Raw genomic sequence first — 23,264 nt, 5'->3', positions numbered from 1 at the left:
CTTATGACTATGGTATGACTCACACCATGATTCGGAAATATTCCTTGTTTTCGAATCAAGTCGTGACACTTTTGCAAGGGCTGCCACTATTCATGTGAATAGTAACATCCCTTGCTTTGCCCATGCCCTTTACCATGGTAAATGGGTGGAAGTGCTCTAAGAGAAAGAACTCAAGCAACAAAGTGCCACAAACAAATATAACAATATGAAAGATTGAAAAACAGTAATAGTCGAAACACCATAAAGCAACAGAACTGACGTCTCAGAAGCAGAGCACTTGGGACCTCTAGCCTTTTGAAAGCCTATATACTTGGAGAGTAGGGGAGTCCATCGTTACCCAAGACAAAAATAAAGGAGGTTGGGGGTGGTGGTGCGGGTGCAACAACACCGATGTTGGGAGGGGGTGGGTTTGGTTTCTTGTTTTGTTTTTTTTTTTTTCTTAATTTTATTGGAAGGGCAAAATTGGACTATTAGACTCTTAACATTAAATTGAACTTATGGTAGCTGACATGTCATGTTGTAGATCGTTGGATTATTATAACAGCTGAGATGAAGCCAAATGCGGAAAAATATGTGGATTTTAAATGCAGAGACTCAAGATCCAATGACGACTATGCATTGCATTCCTTTCCACTCTTTTTATTTTTTAATATTTAAATTTCATTATCTTGTTTTGTTTTAAGTTGCATTAAATCAGGATAAATGCTTTGAAATATCACTGTTGTAGAAAATTGACAAAATATTGAAATTTTATTTGTGTCACACCTTTGTATTCGTCGTCCTTGAAAATGTATTATACGCTAATATTGTTTGCAACGTTAGTATACAGTGAGACGGCGTCGTTCCTCCTCTGGGAAACAGAAAACCCCGCCAACTCTGAATGTCCTCGCTCGCTCATCCGTTTGCCCTCCGAGGGAGAAACCTTACTAAAATCGAACCCGAGAAAACTCAGCATGGTTATCCCCTTCCATTTTCGTAGGAAACAAACAAGAAGTCAACCAAATCCTAACTTTAACTCAGCGAAGAGTACGAGGCGGCTCTCCTGCCTTTTTCGTTATAAAACCCCAGAAACAGACATTTAAGAGACCTTGTCGACTCCGACACAACATTAGAAATGCTCCTCAGACATGCAACTCCAAGCATTATCTCTAATTAATCACTCTAAGCATTCCCTTAAACATATTCAAAATCACACTTCTCTACTTAAAAGTGTTTTCCTGATTTCATCTCATGGAAGATTGCAGACCTCTTTCATCATCTCAACTGTCATCCAAGGTGATCAATTCTCATCTTTTCAAACCAGTCTGCATTTTTTTTTTTGAGTGTGAACATTGGAAAGCAGAGCAAATAGAGGGTTGGATTGAAATTTCAATATAATTTCACAGCCTGAAGTTACAACAAATTGTTAGCTTATAGGTATAGATGTTAAGCAAAGATGTGATTGAAGTGTTATGCAGCATGAGTTTTCATTTATCACAAAGTTATACGCAAAAAGTTTGAATTTTTTTTTACTTATCATCATGTAGAAGTGTCAAAAAGTTGGCCTGGACAGCCCGTATCGGCTGCTGTATTGTTCAAGCAAGGGTGACAAAGCAGGGGTGATGCATGAGTTAGAGAAAGGTGTGAAGCCCAATCTGGCTGACTATGATAAGAGGACAGCTCTTCATTTGGCATCCTGTGAAGGCTGCACTGAGATTGTTGATCTACTTCTTCATAAAGGTGCTGATGTGAACTCCACGGATCGCTGGGGCCGCACTGTAAGTTCATCCAAAAATTTCCAATTATATACCAATAATATGCTTTCTCCAATTATATGTAAAGGATTAAGCCATTTGTTGTTAATATGAGTGATCTTGCAGCCACTGTCAGATGCTCGTAGCTTCAGTCATGAGGCGATTTGCAAGATATTGGAGGCTAGAGGTGGAATAGATCCGGTATTTCACTTTCCAAATGCATTCTCACATGTTACAGAGATCAACAGATTATATTTGCTTTATAGTCTGCAGTCTGCATTTCTTCTCAATCGATTCATTTACATGTCCTTACATATTGTTCGAAATTCGAATGTACTTACTGGCAAATGTAATATTTTTATATGTTAAAGGTAGGGCTTGACTCCCAACTTCCGTGCTATGAAATTGAACACACTGAGGTGAACATGGATGAAGCGACGCTTATTGGAGAGGTAGATTTTGTTAGTTCAATTTCTTCTAGAACATAATTGCAACAAAGGCACCTCAGCGCATTTTGATGTTCTAACTTTGTTCAGTAGGCTTTGTGTGAAATATCTAACCTCTGCACCTGCACTTTTTTGGTTTTCTGTCCCGTTCGTGATACTTCATATGTACTTAAAATTTCCTAGCAATGCAGGGATCATATGGTGAAATTTATTTAGTGAAGTGGCGTGGTACAGAAGTTGCTGCTAAAACAATCCGATCCTCCATTGCTTCCAATCCCACAGTGAAGTGAGTTTCTCTATCTGCATATCTTTGATCTAATGGTTTCTAGTCATCTTATAAGTGGCAGCATAATAAATAGATCACGGCAGTTAAAAGAGAAAGTAATCACTGATAAGAAATAACAAGTATAAACTTGATGTAAACTATCATACCAACGAAAACCTCCTATGATCTTTCTCACCTTGTGTGTTGGTCACATCATGTGCATTTTAAACAGTGTGAATGTCTGCATATAGTTTTGAATTTGATAAAGATTTGGTTAGTAGAGATTTTTAGTCTGCATATATTAAGCACAGAACCATGCTATATGGTTTGCTAAAGTCGTAAATTGATGCCAGTATCTTCATTTTCCGGATTCAACCAAGTTGAACTAACTTTGCTAATTGCAGGACTATCTTTCTGAAGGAACTTGCTTTGTGGCAAAAGTTGCGCCACCCTAACATTGTGCAATTTCTTGGTGTTCTGAGGCACACTGACCGCTTGATCTTCCTTACCGAGTATCTTTGCAATGTAAGTTATCTTAATACTTAATTTCCTTTTCTTCCTAAATTCATGTTCATGTTTAAACTCTCCCAATTTTAATGCACCAGGGAAGTTTGCATGATATATTAAAGAGGAAAGGAAGACTTGATTTACAAACCGTAGTTTCTTATGCTTTAGATATCGCCAGGTACTCATATATCCTACTGATATGAAATTAAAGTTATAAATTGATAATGACCTCCCAAGGGACTATGAAAAATGTATCTTTTCATTCTCGTCACGTATCTCATTTGTATATGTTACTATTTTTTCTCCATTTTTTTACACTTTTCATGTGAACTTCTTGGTGAGGATTATGTTCAAAAATGTTGCAGAGGTATGAATTATCTCCATCAGCATAAACCACGCCCTATAATCCACAGAGATTTGACACCAAGGTACAGCAAGGAAACAGTATTAAAATGCATTTTGAGAGTGAATTATACAGATTGTTCCCTCCCTGGCAACCAATGCTTCTTCTTTGTTCTATAGAAATGTGTTACAGGATGAAGCTGGGAGACTCAAGGTCACAGATTTTGGCTTAAGCAAAATTGCACAGCAAAATGATGTATCTGGTTACAAAATGACTGGACGAACAGGTTCATGTAAGAGATGCCTTTTCACTAAAAACCAAGTATATATCCCTAGCAATTTGGTGCTAGCTCTAATGCTCTTGTCATCTTTGCTAGATCGTTATATGGCGCCTGAGGTTTATCGTAGAGAATCATACGGGACGAGTATTGATATCTTCTCATTCGCTCTGATAGTACATGAGGTGCATTTGCTTTAAACTTTAGAAATCTTATATTCCAGTAGTCATTTTTGAAGATTATTTCTTATGGCATATCCAATTTGAGCCTCTCCCCTATGTCATTTATAGTCACAGATTTTACTTACAGATGTTTCTAGGAGGACCACCTAATCTGGCAGAGGACCCGGAGAAAATTGCAGACAAGCGAGCATATGAAGATTCTCGACCACCTCTCTTCTCTTATTTGTACCCAGAACCAATCAGGACGTGAGTGTTCTTCGACTACTTTAAATGTTATCCCATATCAGGTTGTTAACAAGCACAAAAATAAACCTTACAGCTACATACAGTACAAGCATTACTCAGAAGAGCCTTTAGGAACATGTACTAAAATTTTTAGCAACCCCAAACAGGTGGAACTGTCATGCTTCATTTTGCTGCCAATTAGAATCCATTGTTCTTGAATTTGGTTTAAAAGTGAGACAATAGCCTGCAACCGAACTCAAAGTTAATAGAATCAGTAATCTTGAATTGCGCAAGACACATTACTCTCTTTCTTAAACAGACATTTGTTTTGCATATGATTATGAAGTAAGTGTTCTCTGCTTTGAATAATTTAGGCTCCTTAAAGAATGCTGGCACCAGAATCCAGATTGCCGGCCGACATTCGAAGAGATCATTTCGCAGTTGGAGATAATTCAAGAGAACTTTCAGAACAAGAAAAGAATGGGAACCTGTATTGGTGCTTGTGCCATCTTATAAGATGGGATTATGACAGACATATGTTTAGTTCTTTTTCTTCTTCTTTGGGTTTATGTATATAGGCATGTGTGTTACTTTCTGTATAACTTCTTTACAAGAGTGACAACTTATCATATTAAAGTTTTAATTAATTTTGCTTGGCACCCAGCTTAGTATGGTAATTATGCCTTCTCTCTTCCCTACCTTTCCAAATTCTTATAAAGAGTACCAGCTAGACATCCAAAGTTTTCACTGGCTCTTCATCAAAATGTCAAATTTTCAACCAACAAATATTTAAATTAAAGTTCAATAAGAAAGGGGAGGGTGCAATAAACAACTATTAAAACAGAAATGATTGAGTGCAAGCTTTTTAACGTCATTTTGTAGTCTTTATAAATTATATTTGAAGAAGAATAAACAAATCGTCTGGGTGGTGTAGTCGGTTATCACGCTAGTCTCACACACTAGAGGTCCCCGGTTCGAACCCGGGCTCAGACATCTAAACATTTTTGTTTTTTATTTTTGTTTTGGCCGGGCAAGATGCAGAATATACGCATGGAGTCTTCCCAATTGTTCAATTTTTACTGTTTTTCATCATGAGATGTTTTGGTTCATGTTAATCATATTGTGATGGTCTAAAAGCCCCAAAAAAATCCCCTTAATTCCTCTCCTTTGTAATTTGTTGTGGGATTTGGAGATAAACGCTTCAAAAATTATGTATACATCAACACAATTAAAGTTGCAGATTGCAAAGCCTGCTAGATTGTAATTTTGCACTCAAAGCCAACTATCTATTTAAAAACAAAACTCAGAAGAGCCAAAAGTATGACACGGTGACATATACATCGATGAAACATAATCCTCTACACTTTTATATTTACAAATCTCAACCCTGGGGCTATTGTAATGCATCATTTAGATTTCAGAAAGTGCAAGAAACTTATAGGTCTGCAGACTCGTGGGTTTACGTATAGGCGGCTGTATAAGAGTGTGGAGATGATCCTGACTGAGTATCTCATCCAACTAAGACTTAGGCTGACCATTTTGAAACTGCTGCTCAGGCTGGATCTTTCCTTTTGCAGCAAGCCGAGCTTGAATTAGTTTTTCTCTAGCAAGAGCCTCTCTTACATTGGTTTGAACTGAATTACAAAGGTCATCAAGGGCAAGCATTGGAAATGGCTCCTCAATAAGAACACCCACCTGCAGATATTAATTACCCTATAAGAGCATGCATCATCTACCAATAAGAGATCAAGGAGAGGTAACTCATATAACAGAGTAGCAGATAAGGTTCTCTGAAATCTTCTGCCACCGGCTTTCAGTAATTCAGTTCATTTCGGAGAATAATGAGTATGGGACTAAATTTTACTTTCAGAATTCCCACAATCTGCTTCGAACAATTTTTGATGGTCTATATATGTTTTAGAGTAGTAAAAGTAGGCGTTCTAGAATGAAACATACATGAATTTAAGATTGGTTTGAGAATGACAATTAAAGGCGATGGCACACACCATTTCTCCCATTCAGCTTATACCAAGAATGACAATTAAAAGGCAATTTACTTTGCCTGTGCCTGATTATCTCAGTCGTATTAAAGAGAATTGTAGCATACTGCAAGTAATAAATATAACAAACACAGCATTGAGAAAAGGAAAAAACATATACGTTAGAAAGCAGGCAGAGAAAGGAACATACTTCTTCAATGCAGAACAGAGAAGCAGCACTAATAAAAGTAGCAGGAACCACAATCCAGTGGCAGTCATCCCAAAGTATGATAGGGAGAGTGAGATGCCAGAGGACTAGAAACCTTGAAGTCAAGCGGGTATATGAGAGGGGGATGGGAGTACCAATTAGTTGTTCACATACGCCAATCCCTTCATGGAAACAAGAGATCTTTGATTGCTGTATAATGATTAAGTCATGTAAGATACTGATTGAGTTTCTTCATCCATAAAGCTCATATTTAGTTTCCCAAAACTAAGTACAACAAAATGCTGCAGATTTTTGAAGAAAGAAAATAATACTGATTCACAACTGCCAACTGGTTACTGTAAATTTATTCAAGAAATTATGTCACTAGTAATTTTGATTGAACTTATGCACCCGAAGTAAATTACAACAAAAATAGTCATTTGAAACTGTGATATTAATCTAGGAAGGGATTACCAACATAATTCTCCTTGAGTCTTCCAAATTTAGCAATCGAAGGCTCTGGGAGATGAACTCAATAATGCAGCTGGGTCGATGTTTTGAATTCAAAACAACTAGCAGATCATCTAATTCAAGCAAATTTTGGAGGTCCTGTCTGATATCTGAGCCATAAACGACATGACACTGCATTTAAAAGTTAACATCTATCAATGCTACCAATATCAATGTGATCAAATAATAGTTCCACAAATGAAAAAGACACAGAATCAAGTTTTCTTCAGCACAGAAAAATCAATGAAACTAAAGGTAGGCTCTAGCTCATGTTAAAAAATTATCTGAGCATCTCTCTATTGATTACACATTTACATTGGGCTTTCAAATACTGCAAAGGAGTCCAAAATTATAAAACATTACTAAAATGCCCTACCAGTCTAATTGGAACCACCAACACTCTCGATATTATATTAGTGCACAATGAAAACCTTCTGGATGTTACATTGATTTTGTTAAATTCGAGTCCTCCAAAACACAAAGCATGAAATTACTATCCTCAGAAATTTGTTTTCAATCAGCAATTCTGATGAACTTGCACCTTTTTTTTTTCTTCTCAATACTGACATAAGTAAATACAAGAAGGCATGCTAAAATTTGAACAATTAACATCGAAAAACTGAAATTCACAAACCTTCAGCGCAACAGGAAAGGCCACAATATACTGCAGAAGCGCCTTCTTCAGCTGTGCATCACTTGAATTTTCAACTCCGGAAATGATATGCCTTGCAAAATCATTAGCCCCTGCAATCACCGTAGTCCAAGCCTTCCTCCCTTCTTCGAACCTTGAATAAGAAGCCTCTGTCCTGAACACCAACAACAGCGCCAATGCCGGTGCTGTCAGCTGGTACGGCAAAGATGAGGACCTCAACACCGGAAAAAACCCCGGAAGCCAATTCAATGAAACCGCTGAATTGTAGCTCGCAATCACCACTGCCACTAAAGTAAAAGCAATGACTGGTGGTATCAAAGACAAGATTACCCTTGACGAAAGGCTTGTAAGAAAGTGCCGGAGATGGCGGTAAGAGCTTCTGTGATGAACCCATTTCTCATGGTCGTAAAGGGTTCTGTTTTGTCTGAAGCCACGCTCTTTTATGCTGTCTGCCCAGTCGGGTATGATCTGGAATATTGAGATTACGGATTGTATTGGAGAGGAAGATGAAGATGATGATGATGGTGGGTTTGGGGTTGGGGAGGGTGAGCAGCAGAGGACTTTGAACTTGAGGGTTTTAGGTTTGGAGGGAAGGGTTGGAAAAGTGTTTGGGGTAGAGTATTTGGATGAGAGAGAGATGTTGGTGGTGGGTTTGATGGGGTTTATGGGTTGTATCAGCATTTGTAGGAGTTAGGGTTTGGAGGAGGGAGAGGGAAGAAGAAAAGGGCGTGTTAGGGTTTCACAGAGTGAGTGTGTGAAGAGTGTTAGCTGAGCTGAGAGGGAGAAAGTAGATGAGTTAGTTAAACAACGGTTATATGTGAAGGAGGTTTTTACACATGTTCAAATTTTAGTTGGACAAAAAATCTGATAGTAACAAAAGTGAGTATGCTAGTGGGACCCAATATCAGTGACAGGGTCATCTGCACCGTTCATTTGAATACCCGCCAAAAACAACCTCCACACCATCCAACACATTGCCACAGCATTACCTATCACTTATATAAAAACTATATTTATTAATCCTTTTTATCTCAGTTCTTGTTTTCTTTTTGTCAGCTTCTTAAATTTCAAAGCACTGTGCATATTGTCAAGATGAGGGGCATTTGAGCTTCAGGTGACCCAAGAATCATATCCATACTGAGTTAGGGTTTATCTCAGCAGCAAGGAGAAGATCATACATGAGACAAAACATGAAATATCTTCTGCAAAAGGAACACAGGGTCCAAATATATCACCGCATACAACTCACAAGAACAGTAGAATCATTCTCAAAACAATTATCTTTCTATACATTGTTAACTGCCTATTAAACTAAGGATGTTCCTTAGCACTGTTAGGGGCCAGCTTTTCAATTTCTTTTTCAGGTTGCCTCTTTGCTCCAAAGATGAAGTCTTTCACAGAACTTTCAGCAGACTGTATCGCCCTCTTAACCTGCCATCACAACTCTGTGCAATTAGTATTTGAAAAAGTTACCGTACACCAAGTATTAACAAAACCGATATTTACCAAAAGAACCTATGACAATCGCCAATTGGGAACCTACTAACAAATTGAAAGTTTTCTAAGACAGTAAAAAAGAACATGAACAGAGGAAAGAATCTCAGCTTTTCATAACCATTGATTCAATTAAATTACAAAAGCCATCCTGCCTTATATGGAAAGAAAAAACATGCTTTACATTAAACAATCTAGTCTTTATCTACCTAATACCTCATCACTAATCTCAGCCATAATCTGTTGTAAGTGGAGCCTCATCACACTACACTTTCAAAGGCTGATATGCTATCCTTACAGAAACAACAAACTTCCATTATGTGTGCCAGATGATATATAACTTGTATCAATATCAATACAAAACAATTTTTTACAGCCCTGAAAGCCATAGTCCCGGGATGATTATGGTTAAACCGTCTTTGTCAAAATAACACATTCATGCTTTCGTTTGTTCTCTCTTAGTCTCTAATGATATCCTAGAAAAGTTGGCCTTTCTTTGACTGAATCACATGACATCCTCTAATATTCTCACTAAGAGGTGCCTCTTTTAATGACTGCACCTATTTGTAACTCCGCAAATTTTTCACTATACCATTTGAACATCGTATAGTTCTAATTTCATGAACAAGTCATTCTTTAGTACCCTACTCAATGTTCCGAAAACAAGGCCAGCCTAAGAGCACTCCCACATCATATTTTTCTACCTCTTCGTCATGAACAGTCAAATCTAGATGATAGAAAAGTTTCTTTGGTTATTTCTGGTCATGAACAACCAGATGTAGATAATCAAATACCAAGACACATATGAAACCCAATCTTTAGTCTTTCTTTCATAGAACCTAACCATGTTAAGCATATTGCAATATAAATAAAACGTTTTTGCTACAGGGTAGTGACTAAACAAGCAGCACATTAAACAGCAACAAAAGCAAAATCGATGCAAAGCAAAAACAAGATGCCCAACTAGCCCAATTACAAAACCCAAGTTTAGTCCACAACTAGCAACTACAGATTAACCCCCAAAATCGAAAGACCCCAAACATTGTGAACTAAAAGGGCATATCATGCATCTCAGAATTTAATTAGCTGCAAAACAAACAAAGAGAAAATTGTAACCCCAAGACTAGTTTTTCATTTTCCCCCTACCATTTCTCAACAAGATTCAATAGTAATTTTGGGAAAAAGAAATCACGGGAAGGAAAAAGCACATACAGGGTCGAGAGCATTGGGCTCAGAGCCATAATCAGCAGTCAAGAGGAAATAGGCAGCAGTAACGGTGGCCACCATAGTTGTCCTCCTCACCAGCTTATCAGTTTGTGAGTTCATCGTGGTAGTTTTGCTTTCAATTGGATTCTCTTAAAAAAAAAAGGGTTTAAAGTTACAGACTTTGAGACTTGGTTCTAGAGAAAGGGTTTTCAATTTTGGGGAGGGAGAAAAGAAAGTAGAAGGCGGCCTTGGAAGAAAATGGGTTTTATAAAATATCAGAAACTACCCTTTGGTTTGCAGTTTATTACACATTGTCCCAAGAGACTGCTCTGCAGTTATTACTTCTTGGCCATCTGGGTCTCTTATGTTTAACCAGTTAAGCTTATACTGACAGCCAAACACACCGCAAATATTTCTCTTCCTGCAAATCCAGAAGCCTCAAGTTCCTCTCTTTTTTCCTTTATTTGGTCACAGAAAGCCAATAGTTCCTCTCAGCTCTTCATCAATGGAAGATCCCAACCCAGCCCAGCCCACAGTCACGCAAATCGCGAACCCCCCAAACTCCGAAGAAGCTCTCCCTCCACAGCCTCCCCCGTCTTCTCTTCCTCCCAAGACCAAGAAGAGACCCCTTGACAATGATGCCCATATCTCCAACTCCAGCTACTTCAAGGTTCGCGCCGTCCTCAAGGAGATTCGTCCTCATTTTCTTGAGGTACATTTCAGACCCATTTGTCAAAGTTTGTATCTTGGTCTGAATTTGTTGTAAATTTGGACAATTTATGTGATCTGGGTTTTCTTTTTATTGAATTTGCTTTTTAACTTGGTTACATTTTGATTTGAGGTACATTATTCGGGCTTGTTTGGGTTCACAATTTGCTTTCTTGAGCATTTCTAATGATTTCTTTCCTTTTATTGTTCCGTCTCTTTCCTCTTTCTTTTAAAAATTTACAAATGTATAATCTTTAATAATTTTGTGGGTGAAATCAAATGTATAATCTTTGTCATTCTGCGTTGTACTTTGGTTTTTTGGGGTGCCCTTGGCAGCTTTCATAGGAAAGTTGGTCTAAATAGTGATTTTGATGGAAATGACTGTACTTGGTAAACATGTACCATTGATTGCTGCTTTTGATTTTGTTTTTATTTTAGAGGGTCTGTCGCTATTTTAATTTTTTTGTTGCACAGGACATTTAATATAAAGTGAAGGATGAAGACAAGAAATTTAAGGTTCAAGTGAATTGAGGTGTTGTTAGTTTGCGTTAAGTGAAACTCTCAAAAGTAGGGTCTATTTGCTACCATTTCTGTTTGTGTTTGATTGTTTTAGGCTCAGATGAAGTATAATGCGTCATGCATGCTATGTAGTCTATATGACATGGGTAGAATTAGGAGATCATGGCTGCTGTAAAGTACATAAGGTTCTGTAGAGACTGCTGGTGATAGGCCATTGGGTGTTAGCTTGGTTCTTAAATTGTTGGTCTATCAAAGTTGTGGATGTATTCACTCTCAATTAATTGCTCTACATCCTAATGTTTTGAACTGCTTCTTTTGCTTGCTACATTATGTGAAGTAAGGAGGGCTAACTTTTTGTCTCCTGTTATCTTGAAGGTTCTCCGGACCCCTGACTTTCGATTATGCAAGGCGGCCAATGACATCCAAGAACGTAAGCTCGTGAAGATTTTGTTTTATTTGTCATTTGAACACAGTGACACATAGGTATCCCTTGATTCGTATGAGAAAGCTGACCTGATTTCTTGTGTCCAACTTCCATTCACGCCCTAACTTGATTTATTAATTCTTCGTGTTGATGAAAATGTAGAGTTTTATCCTTGAAACTTAGTTTGCCGTATTTTCCTTGTTGGCCACCAAATTCTAGGATAATCGTTAGCGTAATATTCAGATGGACTTTGGCCTCCTTTGTGAGGAGACATCTGTCTTGCTCGTCTCTTAAATTCACACATGGTTTTATCCTGAGGTTTGAATTTCTTGAGCTCCATGTATGCTTGTGCTCCATTTTTGTAGTTTTTGTTTTCTTAATCCCTTTGGGAACAATTTAGAATCCAAGGTTTTCAATGATGGAGCCAATTGCATGAGAGACACTGCTTTTTACTTGTCATATGACGGGCAAGTAGAAAGTAACTTTTTATGTATTGATTATGAGATGTATTTACAACCCTGTATGTTGCAAATTGCAGAAGTGAAGCTTCTGATGGAACTATACAAACAGATGACAGCAGAAGCAGTTTCCACAGCAAGATGTAAGAATGTGCCGGAAGGCCAGCCTTTATCAGGTGAAAAGTCCCAAGATACTAGAGCTTCTGGAAAACCATCAGAAAATAAATTTCCGTCAGGTGTATCCAGCGAGAAGGCTGAAGATGGTCAAATTCAAGGGACATATGTTGTTGGAGGTTCAGCTTTTGGCTGGAATTTCATCACCTTTTTAGGCAGCGAACCAGTCTACTGTGGGATAACAAAGGAGTCATTTCGAGCTAATGGGAGCAAAGCAACAGTTTCATAATCCTACTGTTCTATGGTCTGGTTGAAGTACATTAGGAAGGGATATAAAATGGTCTCTCTGATTCTTTCTGTCTCAATGTTGTTTGAATGGTAGGGCTAGCAGAGATTCTTGAAGCCTGCCCCATGATATTAGTATAAAAGGGATTCATTGATGATTTGGTAAATGGCAATGGGTGTAATGTTTTCATTTGAATGAGTTGTACACCATGATTCTTCAAAAGGGATTCATTGATGCAGTACTACAATTTTCTTAACGCCAGGCTAATCATCTGGTAGCACATCAACTAAAAACGGTTGGGGGTGTCCAGCACATGCAGGCCTAGGTGCAAACCCAGACCAAGGTATGCCTTCTGCTGCAATATTTCTTTCCATTGTAGCCCAATTGCATAAAGTCTTTAACAATCAACAATGAACCCGAGAAAAATGATATCTCTCCCTCCTTTAGAGGCAATTCAGACGGACCCAGCTCACGCCCAGTATGGGCCATGGCCCACACTCAACTTTTATTACCCACACACAATTATCCATTTATTAAAAATGAATTAAAGAAACATCCTAGAAAGCCACAACTCATCACGTTAAGAATTGCCTGCAGCCTTTCTTCTTGTATCCCGAGCCTCTGCATTTAGTATCGGTGCATTTACACGCATTTAAGATAATGTTAACCATTAGATTAATCTAATGAACTTTAATAAGTCCACATCATCATAATTGTATTAAACAAAAAATAACCATTTGCACCTTATTATATTTATCTAATAACTCTTTAAAAAAAATATAAAATAAAATAAAAAAAGTATCCCGGCAAGCAGCAACCCTACCCCATTGCATTGGTATAAAAACGAACTTCGCTGATGATTTGATCAATTGCAATGGATGTAGTGTTTTCATTAGAATGAGTTACACACCATAAGGTGGTTGTAATATTCTTATCAATTTAGTATATATATATATATATATATATATATATATATATATATATTTCCATGAATTTCCTTGCAAGACAGTTAACTTATTGCTCATAATCTTTGTGCATTGTTGTTTGCTGTTTTGCTGTTGAGATTAAGAATGATTAGAGGAGAGAGTGATCAGACTCACTCAACCAAAACCTGACAAAAGGCTGCCAAAGAGGCAAGGGATCAAAAGCCCAGCATAAAACTGGGGGAAAACTCTACACAACATGACGGGGGTAGAGAGGCTCTGTTTATTAGCTGAAAGGAGATGATTCCAGGGGCAACCCCTGGAACCAAAAGAGTTTGCAGTAGCTTTAGGAAGGTTTTGGGTGGAAGGAGAAAAAGAGAAGGTTTCAGGAAGAAAGAAGAAAGGAGAGGCAAATATCCCGATCTTAGGCCCATGATTCTAGGCACCTTTTCAAGATAAATTGGGCTTTTCTCATAGAAGTGAGAAGAATTTCATCTTTTGTACTTTTTTGGGTACAGACAAGAGCATCATCTTTTGATAGTTGCACATTCATCCCAAATTCAGTCTTCCAATACCAAATTTCCACAAGTCTTTTCATTCATTTATTTCCACAAGTCTTCTCTCATCCATTTTTTTCGTAGTCTTCTCACCCATTTATTTCCATAGCAACGTCTATAGTGCACCAGGTCCACCTTAGAATTTTCGTTATTTCCATGAGTCTTCTCTCATCCATTTATTTCCACAAGTCTTGTCATCCATTAATTTTCCTAAATTCAATGAAATCCCTATTCAGAGCAGTTGTGGAAACAAGGAAAATCCGATGTTCTTATTTGGACACTCTTTAGCTTCATTTTTGTGCAACTATCTCCTTGTAGTATGTCCTTTGGAGTTTTAAGCACGGGAATGGCTCTTTGTGGGTTGAAGACTTGCACCGTATAAAAGATTAGAACGAAAATCGTAAACACAACAAAAGGCAACAACATTTAGAACCAACAATAAGAAGCCAAGAATAGCTAGCTAGGAATTCTTGCTTTTACCCAACTTTATGAAAAGACTATAAGTACGTCAATCAATTTTATGCGTTCCAAATTAATAATTCCAAGATGCATTCAATCACTAGCACAAGTGCAGATCATTGCTGTGGTCCTGTTTGGTGAATATGTGGCTCTGTTTTGGTCACCTGTTGCTAGATTCTCCTTGTGACTTGTGAATCTACTTTTCTTTGCAGCGTGTTTTAGACGAACCCAGCTTCGAGTGAAACAATTACTTGTCTACTTCAGTCAAGGAGAAATTTGAAGCAGAAGACAATAATGGAAACAGCACGGTCACATGAAATAAGCAAATGACGCTTCACATATGCATGTATGGCGTCCAAATTGGCAGCTCAGAAATATCAAGTTACGTAGACTAAGTAGATAGGGAGGGAGGACCAAATTTGGTAACCACTCCTCGTTTATTTTCATGCACTGAAAAGTCTCCACTTACTAAAAAAGTTGTACGTAAAGTAATTGAATAGGTATACATGTATATGTAATTGGATGTTTTTATTTTTGCAGACTCTTCGCAATCGGTGTGGGATCAGGTTCCAAAAGAATAAGCAAAAACAAGAAAAAGAGCAGAAGGCTGCGGAAGCAGCTTTCAAACAGCTTCATGCGGCCTCCAGGCTTTAGTAATTTGGATTAGAATGGATTTTTTTCCAAGCCCTGAAATGTTTAACCCTTAATAAAAATTTATTTCATTTATAATAAGCAAGTAATGAGTGTGAGAAAAGTATAAATAAATTACTAGGAAACTATTATTGACTCAAAAAAAAAAAAAATTAAAACATTCACACGGCAAGTTTTTTTGAAGTGACAATAATCATGTTTTATACCTTGTAGTTTAAAGAATAGAATTTTTTTTAAAAGCAATCATTATATTGATTTAAATTCACCTTACCAACTAGAAATTAATCTAATAATATTTCTTCTTAGTGCCAGTTTGGCATTGTGATAAGTGATTTTAAAAAAAATTTGGGAAGCCCAGACCGTTTGGTAAACTATGAGAAAATCACTTATTGTTAAAAATTGTTGTGAGAGAAAGCAATAAGGGAAAGCAGCTAATGAGGTGCTTTCATTTTCTGATTATACAAGATTCAGTTTCGAAGAGGCTCTGGGTTTAATGATTATGTGGGAATCATTTTTTGATTATATGGGAATCAGTACGCACAACACTTTTAACAAAAAGTTTACCGAACGCCAAACTGCTTTCTCTCACAGCAAATCTGACAGCGATTATTTTCACAGCACAGCAATGCCATACTAGCCCTTAATTGAATCCCTCTTCTCAACAATAACTTTTTGTCCAAAATCAAAATTTATTTTCTCCATTCAAATGCAACAAGTTTTTGTATACATTTTACAACTATTATAAATCTATCAATAACTCAGATATGGGTTTAGTCAAGTTAGCTAGAGTGAATGTGCCGATGCACCACATAATTTTCGCAAAAGAAAATATCTATCAATAACAAAATATTTTTCTTTGTTTTTTGTCAAAACCCTTTCTTGCTTTGAGGCCCAAAATAAATATAAAAAAACTCACAATTTTTTTATTTAAATGGTTGCAAATTATTGCAATTTTTATGACGTTGAAGTTTTGTTTTGACACACTGCTGTCAAGTTCAGAAAGGAAGGGTCCAAATCAAAACAAAGCCCATGTTCTGAAAATATTGGGCCAATCAATGTATAAATGGACTCTCACCCAACCACTTAACTGGCATTGAATTTTAAGGCTCAAAGCCTAATCAGCCAATACTAAATTGGCAGGTTTGTATGAAAAGACTATAAGTACGTCAATCAATTTTATGCGTTCCAAATTAATAATTCCAAGATGCATTCAATCACTAGCACAAGTGCAGATCATTGCTGTGGTCCTGTTTGGTGAATATGTGGCTCTGTTTTGGTCACCTGTTGCTAGATTCTCCTTGTGACTTGTGAATCTACTTTTCTTTGCAGCGTGTTTTAGACGAACCCAGTTTCGTGTTGTCTACTTCAGACAAGTCTTCTCACCCATTTATTTTCATGGCAACTTCTATAGCGCACCAGGTCCACTTTAGAATTTTCGTTATTTCCATAAGTCTTCTCTTATCCATCTATTTCCACAAATCTTGTCATCCATTAATTTCCCTAAATTCAATGAAATTCCTATTCAGACCACTTGTGGAAACAAGGAAAATCCGATGTTCTTATTTGGACACTCTCTAGATTCATTTTTGTGCAAATATCTCCCTGCAGTATGTCCTTTGGAGTTTTAAGCACGAGCATGGCTCTTTGTGGGTTGAAGACTTGCACCGTATGAAAGATTAGAACGAAAATCGTACACAACGATTTTCAAACCCACTGATTTCAAACAGCAGTATTTATGATACGAATTTTGCAAGAAAGTTCAACTTTTTTTTCTCAATTAAAAATTATTATGTCAAGAAACTGACTTTAACTTTTTTTATTGTAAAAAACTCTCAAACCCACTGATTCAAGCCATAGCCGCAGAGATGATTTTTATTGCCTGGATTTATGAAAACATCGGCTTTTCCTTTTCTTCTTCTTTTTGATAATTACATTGTCATTTTTATGGTAGGATTCATAGGCATGATTAAGTTTTTTTTTGTCGAAAGTTTGGAAGTTTTATTAAATCAAGAGCTAAGCATCAATAACATCAAGAGCTAAAACACTATGGAGCCACGCTGGGCCAGACTGGTCCCAGACCTCAGAACCCCCAGCTCTAAAGAAATAAGCAGCCACCTCATGTGCTGCGTTGTTACAAAGGCGTGGAATATGACGAAACTCCACCCACTGAAACCGTCTAACTAGAACTTGGATGTCAAACAGTATACCTTCTATTTCTGTCGCACTCAGACTATCCCCCCTGATCATCCGAATAATCTCTTGTGAATCAGACTCTACTTCTACGCTCAAAAACCCATTATGCAGACAAATACCCAACATATCTCGTATAGCCTCTGCTTCGGCCACAAGTGCTGTACCACACCAAGCAATCCTTCGCCCACCTGCTCGCAATAGCTCACCCCACTCAGACCGGATAACCCAACCAACCCCGCCCCTCTTCGTTTGTGCTGTTGAGAATTAATGACTAACTCACTGCCCTTTTAAGATCTTGTTGTTGATGGACTTTGGACAAAGAACTCAATGATGGATGAGTCTTACACACACACACAGAAATTAACCAAGCACAAATGACACAAGTGTTTATAGAGGTTCAGCAAATTGCCTACATCCTCTTTGGTGATCACCTTGAGAAATTTCACTAATGAAGATAGGTTACAACTTTGGTTTACAAAGGAAACCCCCTTAGAACACTACCCTCACAATATGTTTCTCTCACACCCTTGCTCAACACCTTGATACACTTAGAGAACTCTCTTGCTCTCACCTTGGTTTTTCTGAACAAAGCTCTCTAAAGAAACTCTTACTTGTTTCCAGCTTTTGCCACTACATTTGTTCAACATTCTTTCTCCCTTGTGTTATCTTACTTCATCCCATTACCTACACAGGCCAATGGACAAGAGATAGGATATCTGATTGTCCTCCACGTTCTTTCCTTTTAGTCACCACTTAGACTAAGGGTCAGATTAGGTAGGTAATACAACCCCACTCAGCCACCTCCATTAAACCAGAAAATGAAGAGGAGATTAATCAAAATAGGATAACCAATTAGCCATGAGTGCTCTCCCAACTATCCAGCAGGTAGTCAACCCTCTTTTACCTCAGAAGTGATCCATTAAGCACCTGCAAACTCGTGGAAAGCGATAGCCATTGAAAAGACAGTTGAAAATACGTAAGCAAAGCATCACAGCACGACTGGAGCGACCGGTCGTCAGGAATGGGCGACCGGTCGCCAGAATTTTTTCCCTCCAGACTTTGAATCTGCTTCTAAGCGACCGGTCGCAAATGTCCAGCGACCGGTCGCTCGTGTGCCTGCGACCGGTTGCAAAGAACTAGCGACCGGTCGCTCTTCAGTTTTGCTTCCAGACTTCGAATCTGCTTCAAAACGACCGGTCGCAAATGTCCAGCGACCGGTCGCTTTTAGGCAGATTCAAAATCATCCTTTGAGCGCCAAAAAACTTTGTATCCTTTTAGGTGAGCCATTTTTTCCAACAATCTCCACCATGGCGAGCCTAATACTCCTTGTGGACATCATTGCCTTCCAGGACATCTGTAATGTCTTGAGAATCGCCCTGATAACTCTCAAGAACTCCACCTCAATCTTTAGCATGTAACAAGATTGAGCAAGCTCAAACAATGCTTGAACTTTGCTGCTGTGACTGGCTCTGTTAGGCAATCTGAAGCGTTCTCATTTGTATGAACCTTCATTATTGTGATGTCTCCATCATTCACCCAATCCCTTATCCGGTGGTATCTCACATCAATGTGTTTGGACCTCCCATGGAACACTTGATTCTTCACTAAGCAAATAGCACTTTGACTGTCACTTAGAATCACCACCAAGTCTTGAGCTATCCCGAATTCCTTTGCCAATCTCTTCAGCCATACCGCTTCTTTTGAAGCTTCCGTTAACGCCATATACTCTGCTTCCGTAGTAGACAAGGCACTAACCGATTGTAACACTGCTCTCCAACTAATCGGTCCTCCACCACAAGTGAAGACATATCCTGTGGTGGATCTCCTCTTGTCTAAATCTCCTGCATAATCAGAATCTACATACCCCGACACACATGCATTTCCTTGTTGTCTTTCAAACAATATCCCAAGCCTTTTGGTGCCCTTCAAGTACCTGAGAATCCATTTTGCTGCTGTCCAATGTTGCCTTCCAGGATTCGCCATATACCTTGACACCACACTAACGGCTTGGGCTAAGTCGGGGCGTGTGCACACCATTGCATACATGAGACACCCTACCAAGCTTGCATATGGAACTTTACTCATTTCTTCCTTCTCCACATTCGTAGAAGGACATTCTTTTGCACTTAACTTAAAATGCTCCGCCAAAGGAGTAGACACCGGTTTGCAATCCATCATATTAAACCTTTCAAGTACCTTGGAAATGTACTTGCTTTGTGACAGCCACAACTTGCCTTCCTTTCTGTCTCTCCTTATCTCCATTCCTAGGATCTTTTGTGCAGCACCAAGATCCTTCATGTCAAACTCCCTTCCAAGCAATGTCTTCAAATTCTGGATTTTTGACATGTCCTTACATGCAATTAGCATGTCATCAACATAAAGAAGCAAAAGGATGAAGTTACCATCCTTGAATGCATGAGAGTAAACACAACAATCAGATTCACATCTTCTATACCCAATCTTCATCATGAAAGAATCAAAGCACTTGTTCCACTGCCTTGGAGATTGCTTCAGCCCATACAAAGACTTCTTCAACCTGCAAACCAGATTTTCCTTCCCTGCTTCAATGAACCCTTGAGGTTGGCTCATGTAGATGTCTTCCTCCAATTCACCATGAAGGAAAGCAGTCTTCACATCCATTTGCTCCACCTCCATGTCCTCTTGTGCTACTATGGAGAGTAGTAGTCGTATAGAAGTATGTTTCACCACCGGAGAGAAGATTTCATCATAATCAACTCCCTCCTTTTGTAAGAATCCTTTTGCCACCAACCGAGCTTTGAATAAGGTGGCACCCTTCTCATGCATTTCTTCTTTCTTCCTAAACACCCATTTGCAGCCAATAACCTTGCGACCTTTGGGTTTAGGAACTAACTCCCAAACTGAGTTTTGGTGTAGAGATTCCATCTCTTGCATCATAGCTTCCATCCAACTTTCCCGTTCCTTGTTCTCAACAGCTTCTTGGAACGTGGTTGGTTCTTCTTCACTAGCATTTAGGGCATAGTGAACTGCATCCGTCTCCCAACCAAACCTTTGAGGTGGTTTGATGGTTCTCTTGGGCCTGGACCGAGCTATAGATGATGGCTCCACCTGTTCTTGAGCCTCTTCTTCTTCTTGAGTGTGTTGTTGATGCTGCCCAGCTTCTTCCTCTTCAATGTCAGACTCCACCTCCTCCTGAACGTCTTCAGTTGGCTGTTTCCGTGAAGTCTTTCTTGACACCTTCTTGAGTGGAACTTCAATGGTTGTTTCTTTCTCAACAACATCCTCCTTTGCCTCTGAATTCTTGACTTTGTTCATAGGTATGGTCTTCTCATCAAACACAACATTTCTGCTGAGTATCTTCTTGTGGTTCACTGGATCCCACAGCTTGTAGCCCTTCACACCACTCTCAAATCCAATGAAAATACATTCAAGAGACTTTGGCTTCAACTTGGATCTTTCATCACTAGGAATAAGTGCATATGCACTGCACCCAAACACCTTAAGATTCGAATAATCGATTGACCTTTTAGACCATACCTCCTCTGCACACTTGAACTCAAGATTTCTTGAAGGCGATCGGTTAACCAAATAGGCAGCGTGGTTAACCGTTTCTGCCCAAAAAGATTCGGGCAACCCTGCATGAATTCTCATACATCTCTCACGCTCCATGAGAGTTCGGTTCATCCTCTCCGCAGCTCCATTTTGTTGGGGTGTCTTCTTCACGGTAAAGTGCCTCTTAATGCCTTCACTTTTGCAAAACTCAAGGAACTTGCTGTCCTTATATTCACCACCATTGTCACTCTTTAGGATCTTGATCTTTCTTCCGGTTAGGTTCTCTACTTCCGCCTTCCACTCTTTGAATTTGGTGAAGACCTCAGATTTCTCCTTCATGAAGTAGACCCAAACCTTCCTGGAAAAATCATCCAAGAAAGTCACAAAATAGCGAGCTCCACCCTTCGATTTAACCGGTGATGGCCCCCATACATCCGTGTGAATATAATCTAGCACACCCGTGCTTTCTTCCTCTTTGTTTCGCTGCTTGAAAGCTATTTTTGATTGCTTTCCCATGGTACAAAATCTGCAGAACTCAAGCTTGCAACTTTGAACACCTTTCAACAATTTTCTGTTGTGTAGTTCCTGCATGCCCCTCTCACTCATGTGCCCTAGCCTCAAATGCCAAAGCTGAGTTTCATCTTCCGAGTCCTTGCTTGTAGATACAGCTGCTCCACCTATGATTGTTGTACCACACAACCTATATAGACAATTAGGTTGAATCTCTCCCTTCATAATCACAAGTGAACCTTTTGAGACTATGAGTTTCCCTCCATTTGCTTTGAATGAATAACCATTCTTATCAAGAGTTCCAAGGGAAATGAGATTCTTACGCAACTTTGGAATGTGCCTTACCATTCCAAGCGTCCTAACAGCCCCATCATGCATCTTTACCTTGATTGTACCGGTTCCTTTGACTCTACACATTGAGCCATCCCCCATCATCACTTCACTGCTATCTTCTTTCTCATACGTGTCAAACCACTCCTTGTTTGAGCACATATGATATGAGCATCCGGAATCCAAAATCCAATCGGAAGAGGAACACCTTGAAGAATTAGCCAATGCATTTGTTTTAACATTGCTATTAACACACAAAAGCTCACCATCACTTTCCGTGACATCCTCCGCTGTGTTTGCTGCATTCTTCCCTTTGTTCTTCTTCTCCTTCCATATGGGGCAATTCTTTTTCCAATGCTCCTTTGACCCACACTCGAAACAACCATCTTTCGCCTTGGATTTGGACCTTCCTCTATTGCCTTTCTTGCCTTCACGCCTCTTTGAACGACCTCTCTCTCCGGTCTTTGCAACTAGACCTTCACCTTGAGAGTTTTCTCCCGAACGTTGAGTCATCCTATGGTGTGTCATGATGTCTTGCACCACAGGCTCAAAATCAAGAGTAACCTTTCCGAACATAAGAGTGGTTCGGAAGTGTTTATAGGACGAAGGTAAGGATGTCAACAACATGAGAGCCTTATCCTCCGGACTATAATTCACATCCATTCTCTGCAAGTCAGCAACACATCTATTGAAACTACTTAGATGTTCCATTAGATTTCCTCCCTCCTCCATCTTAAGATTCAGGAGTTCTTCCTTGAGGAAGAGTTTGTTGGACAACGATTTCCCTGCAAACATCTCTTCGAGCTTCTCCCATGTTTGCTTCGCTGTATCCTTTATCACGTTGATGAGCACCTCATCGGAGAGATAGTTTTCGATAGCTCCTCTGGCTAACTCGTCAAGAACTCCCCACTCATCATCCGTCATGCTTGCTGGCTTCTTCTCCTTGCCAACCAACACTACATGGAGCTGTTGTTGTGTAAGAGCTGACTTCATCCTTCGTTGCCAAAGAGTGAAGTTCTCCTTCCCTGTGAAAGGCTTTAACTCCACCTTCATACTTGCTGCCTGTGGTGGCTTCATATGCTGTGAACTGCTACCACTCTCAGCTTCCATGTCACTTGCCATCTTCAACACACTAGCACTCCAAGAGAAGAACTAGCTCCAGCTGCCAAACACAGCTCTGATACCACTTGTTGAGAATTAATGACTAACTCACTGCCCTTTTAAGATCTTGTTGTTGATGGACTTTGGACAAAGAACTCAATGATGGATGAGTCTTACACACACACACAGAAATTAACCAAGCACAAATGACACAAGTGTTTATAGAGGTTCAGCAAATTGCCTACATCCTCTTTGGTGATCACCTTGAGAAATTTCACTAATGAAGATAGGTTACAACTTTGGTTTACAAAGGAAACCCCCTTAGAACACTACCCTCACAATCTGTTTCTCTCACACCCTTGCTCAACACCTTGATACACTTAGAGAACTCTCTTGCTCTCACCTTGGTTTTTCTGAACAAAGCTCTCTAAAGAAACTCTTACTTGTTTCCAGCTTTTGCCACTACATTTGTT

General features: G+C 39.0%; 4 protein-coding genes and 1 non-coding gene across 5 annotated transcripts; 3 read left to right on the top strand and 2 right to left on the bottom strand.

Moving 5' to 3' along the window:
- Positions 1-1,068: 1,068 nt before the first annotated feature.
- On the top strand, positions 1,069-4,624 carry LOC110744803 (serine/threonine-protein kinase 12-like). The gene is made up of 12 exons (XM_021944819.2): positions 1,069-1,275; positions 1,527-1,757; positions 1,860-1,934; positions 2,105-2,185; positions 2,371-2,465; positions 2,849-2,969; positions 3,050-3,129; positions 3,317-3,379; positions 3,474-3,586; positions 3,671-3,756; positions 3,881-3,999; positions 4,353-4,624. Exons 1-12 carry the CDS (start codon positions 1,231-1,233, stop codon positions 4,492-4,494), a joined length of 1,251 nt encoding a protein of 416 aa, XP_021800511.2. The 5' UTR covers positions 1,069-1,230; the 3' UTR covers positions 4,495-4,624.
- A 273-nt stretch (positions 4,625-4,897) lies between these two features.
- On the top strand, positions 4,898-4,971 carry TRNAV-CAC (transfer RNA valine (anticodon CAC)). Its single transcript has one exon. It is a non-coding gene; the product is annotated as a tRNA-Val (tRNA).
- A 200-nt stretch (positions 4,972-5,171) lies between these two features.
- On the bottom strand, positions 5,172-8,138 carry LOC110745178 (voltage-dependent chloride channel 1, chloroplastic-like). The gene is made up of 4 exons (XM_021945259.2): positions 7,310-8,138; positions 6,640-6,807; positions 6,169-6,375; positions 5,172-5,673 (listed from the first exon to the last, which is right to left on the bottom strand). Exons 1-4 carry the CDS (start codon positions 8,006-8,008, stop codon positions 5,497-5,499), a joined length of 1,251 nt encoding a protein of 416 aa, XP_021800951.1. The 5' UTR covers positions 8,009-8,138; the 3' UTR covers positions 5,172-5,496.
- A 368-nt stretch (positions 8,139-8,506) lies between these two features.
- Positions 8,507-10,168, bottom strand: LOC110745064 (uncharacterized). Its single transcript, XM_021945137.2, has 2 exons — positions 10,034-10,168; positions 8,507-8,758 (listed from the first exon to the last, which is right to left on the bottom strand). Exons 1-2 carry the CDS (start codon positions 10,145-10,147, stop codon positions 8,639-8,641), a joined length of 234 nt encoding a protein of 77 aa, XP_021800829.1. The 5' UTR covers positions 10,148-10,168; the 3' UTR covers positions 8,507-8,638.
- Positions 10,169-10,532: 364 nt separating this feature from the next.
- Positions 10,533-12,731, top strand: LOC110745055 (uncharacterized). The gene is made up of 3 exons (XM_021945125.2): positions 10,533-10,739; positions 11,630-11,684; positions 12,217-12,731. The coding sequence occupies exons 1-3, from the start codon at positions 10,533-10,535 to the stop codon at positions 12,537-12,539; spliced, it is 585 nt and encodes a 194-aa protein (XP_021800817.1). The 3' UTR covers positions 12,540-12,731.
- The last annotated feature ends 10,533 nt before the right edge of the window (positions 12,732-23,264 follow it).

The sequence above is a fragment of the Prunus avium genome, chromosome 2 (genome assembly GCF_965620075.1).
Source record: "Prunus avium chromosome 2, drPruAviu1.hap1.1, whole genome shotgun sequence".
Taxonomy (NCBI): Eukaryota; Viridiplantae; Streptophyta; class Magnoliopsida; order Rosales; family Rosaceae; genus Prunus; species Prunus avium.
This window is presented reverse-complemented; position numbering and strand designations above follow the sequence as displayed.

Excerpts from the sequence above, each read along its gene's own strand:
- LOC110745055 (XM_021945125.2), top strand. The coding sequence starts at position 10,533 with ATGGAAGATCCCAACCCAGCCCAGCCCACAGTCACGCAAATCGCGAAC. Across the intron at positions 10,740-11,629 it reads TTCGTCCTCATTTTCTTGAG|GTTCTCCGGACCCCTGACTT; the intron begins GTACATTTCAGA and ends GTTATCTTGAAG. Across the intron at positions 11,685-12,216 it reads GGCCAATGACATCCAAGAAC|AAGTGAAGCTTCTGATGGAA; the intron begins GTAAGCTCGTGA and ends TGCAAATTGCAG.
- LOC110745178 (XM_021945259.2), bottom strand. The coding sequence starts at position 8,008 with ATGCTGATACAACCCATAAACCCCATCAAACCCACCACCAACATCTCT. Across the intron at positions 6,808-7,309 it reads CCTTTCCTGTTGCGCTGAAG|TGTCATGTCGTTTATGGCTC; the intron begins GTTTGTGAATTT and ends TTTTAAATGCAG. Across the intron at positions 6,376-6,639 it reads ACTCAAGGAGAATTATGTTG|CAATCAAAGATCTCTTGTTT; the intron begins GTAATCCCTTCC and ends ATCATTATACAG.
- LOC110744803 (XM_021944819.2), top strand. The coding sequence starts at position 1,231 with ATGGAAGATTGCAGACCTCTTTCATCATCTCAACTGTCATCCAAG. Across the intron at positions 1,935-2,104 it reads CTAGAGGTGGAATAGATCCG|GTAGGGCTTGACTCCCAACT; the intron begins GTATTTCACTTT and ends TATATGTTAAAG. Across the intron at positions 3,130-3,316 it reads TATGCTTTAGATATCGCCAG|AGGTATGAATTATCTCCATC; the intron begins GTACTCATATAT and ends AAAATGTTGCAG.
- LOC110745064 (XM_021945137.2), bottom strand. The coding sequence starts at position 10,147 with ATGAACTCACAAACTGATAAGCTGGTGAGGAGGACAACTATGGTGGCC. Across the intron at positions 8,759-10,033 it reads AGCCCAATGCTCTCGACCCT|GTTAAGAGGGCGATACAGTC; the intron begins GTATGTGCTTTT and ends TTGTGATGGCAG.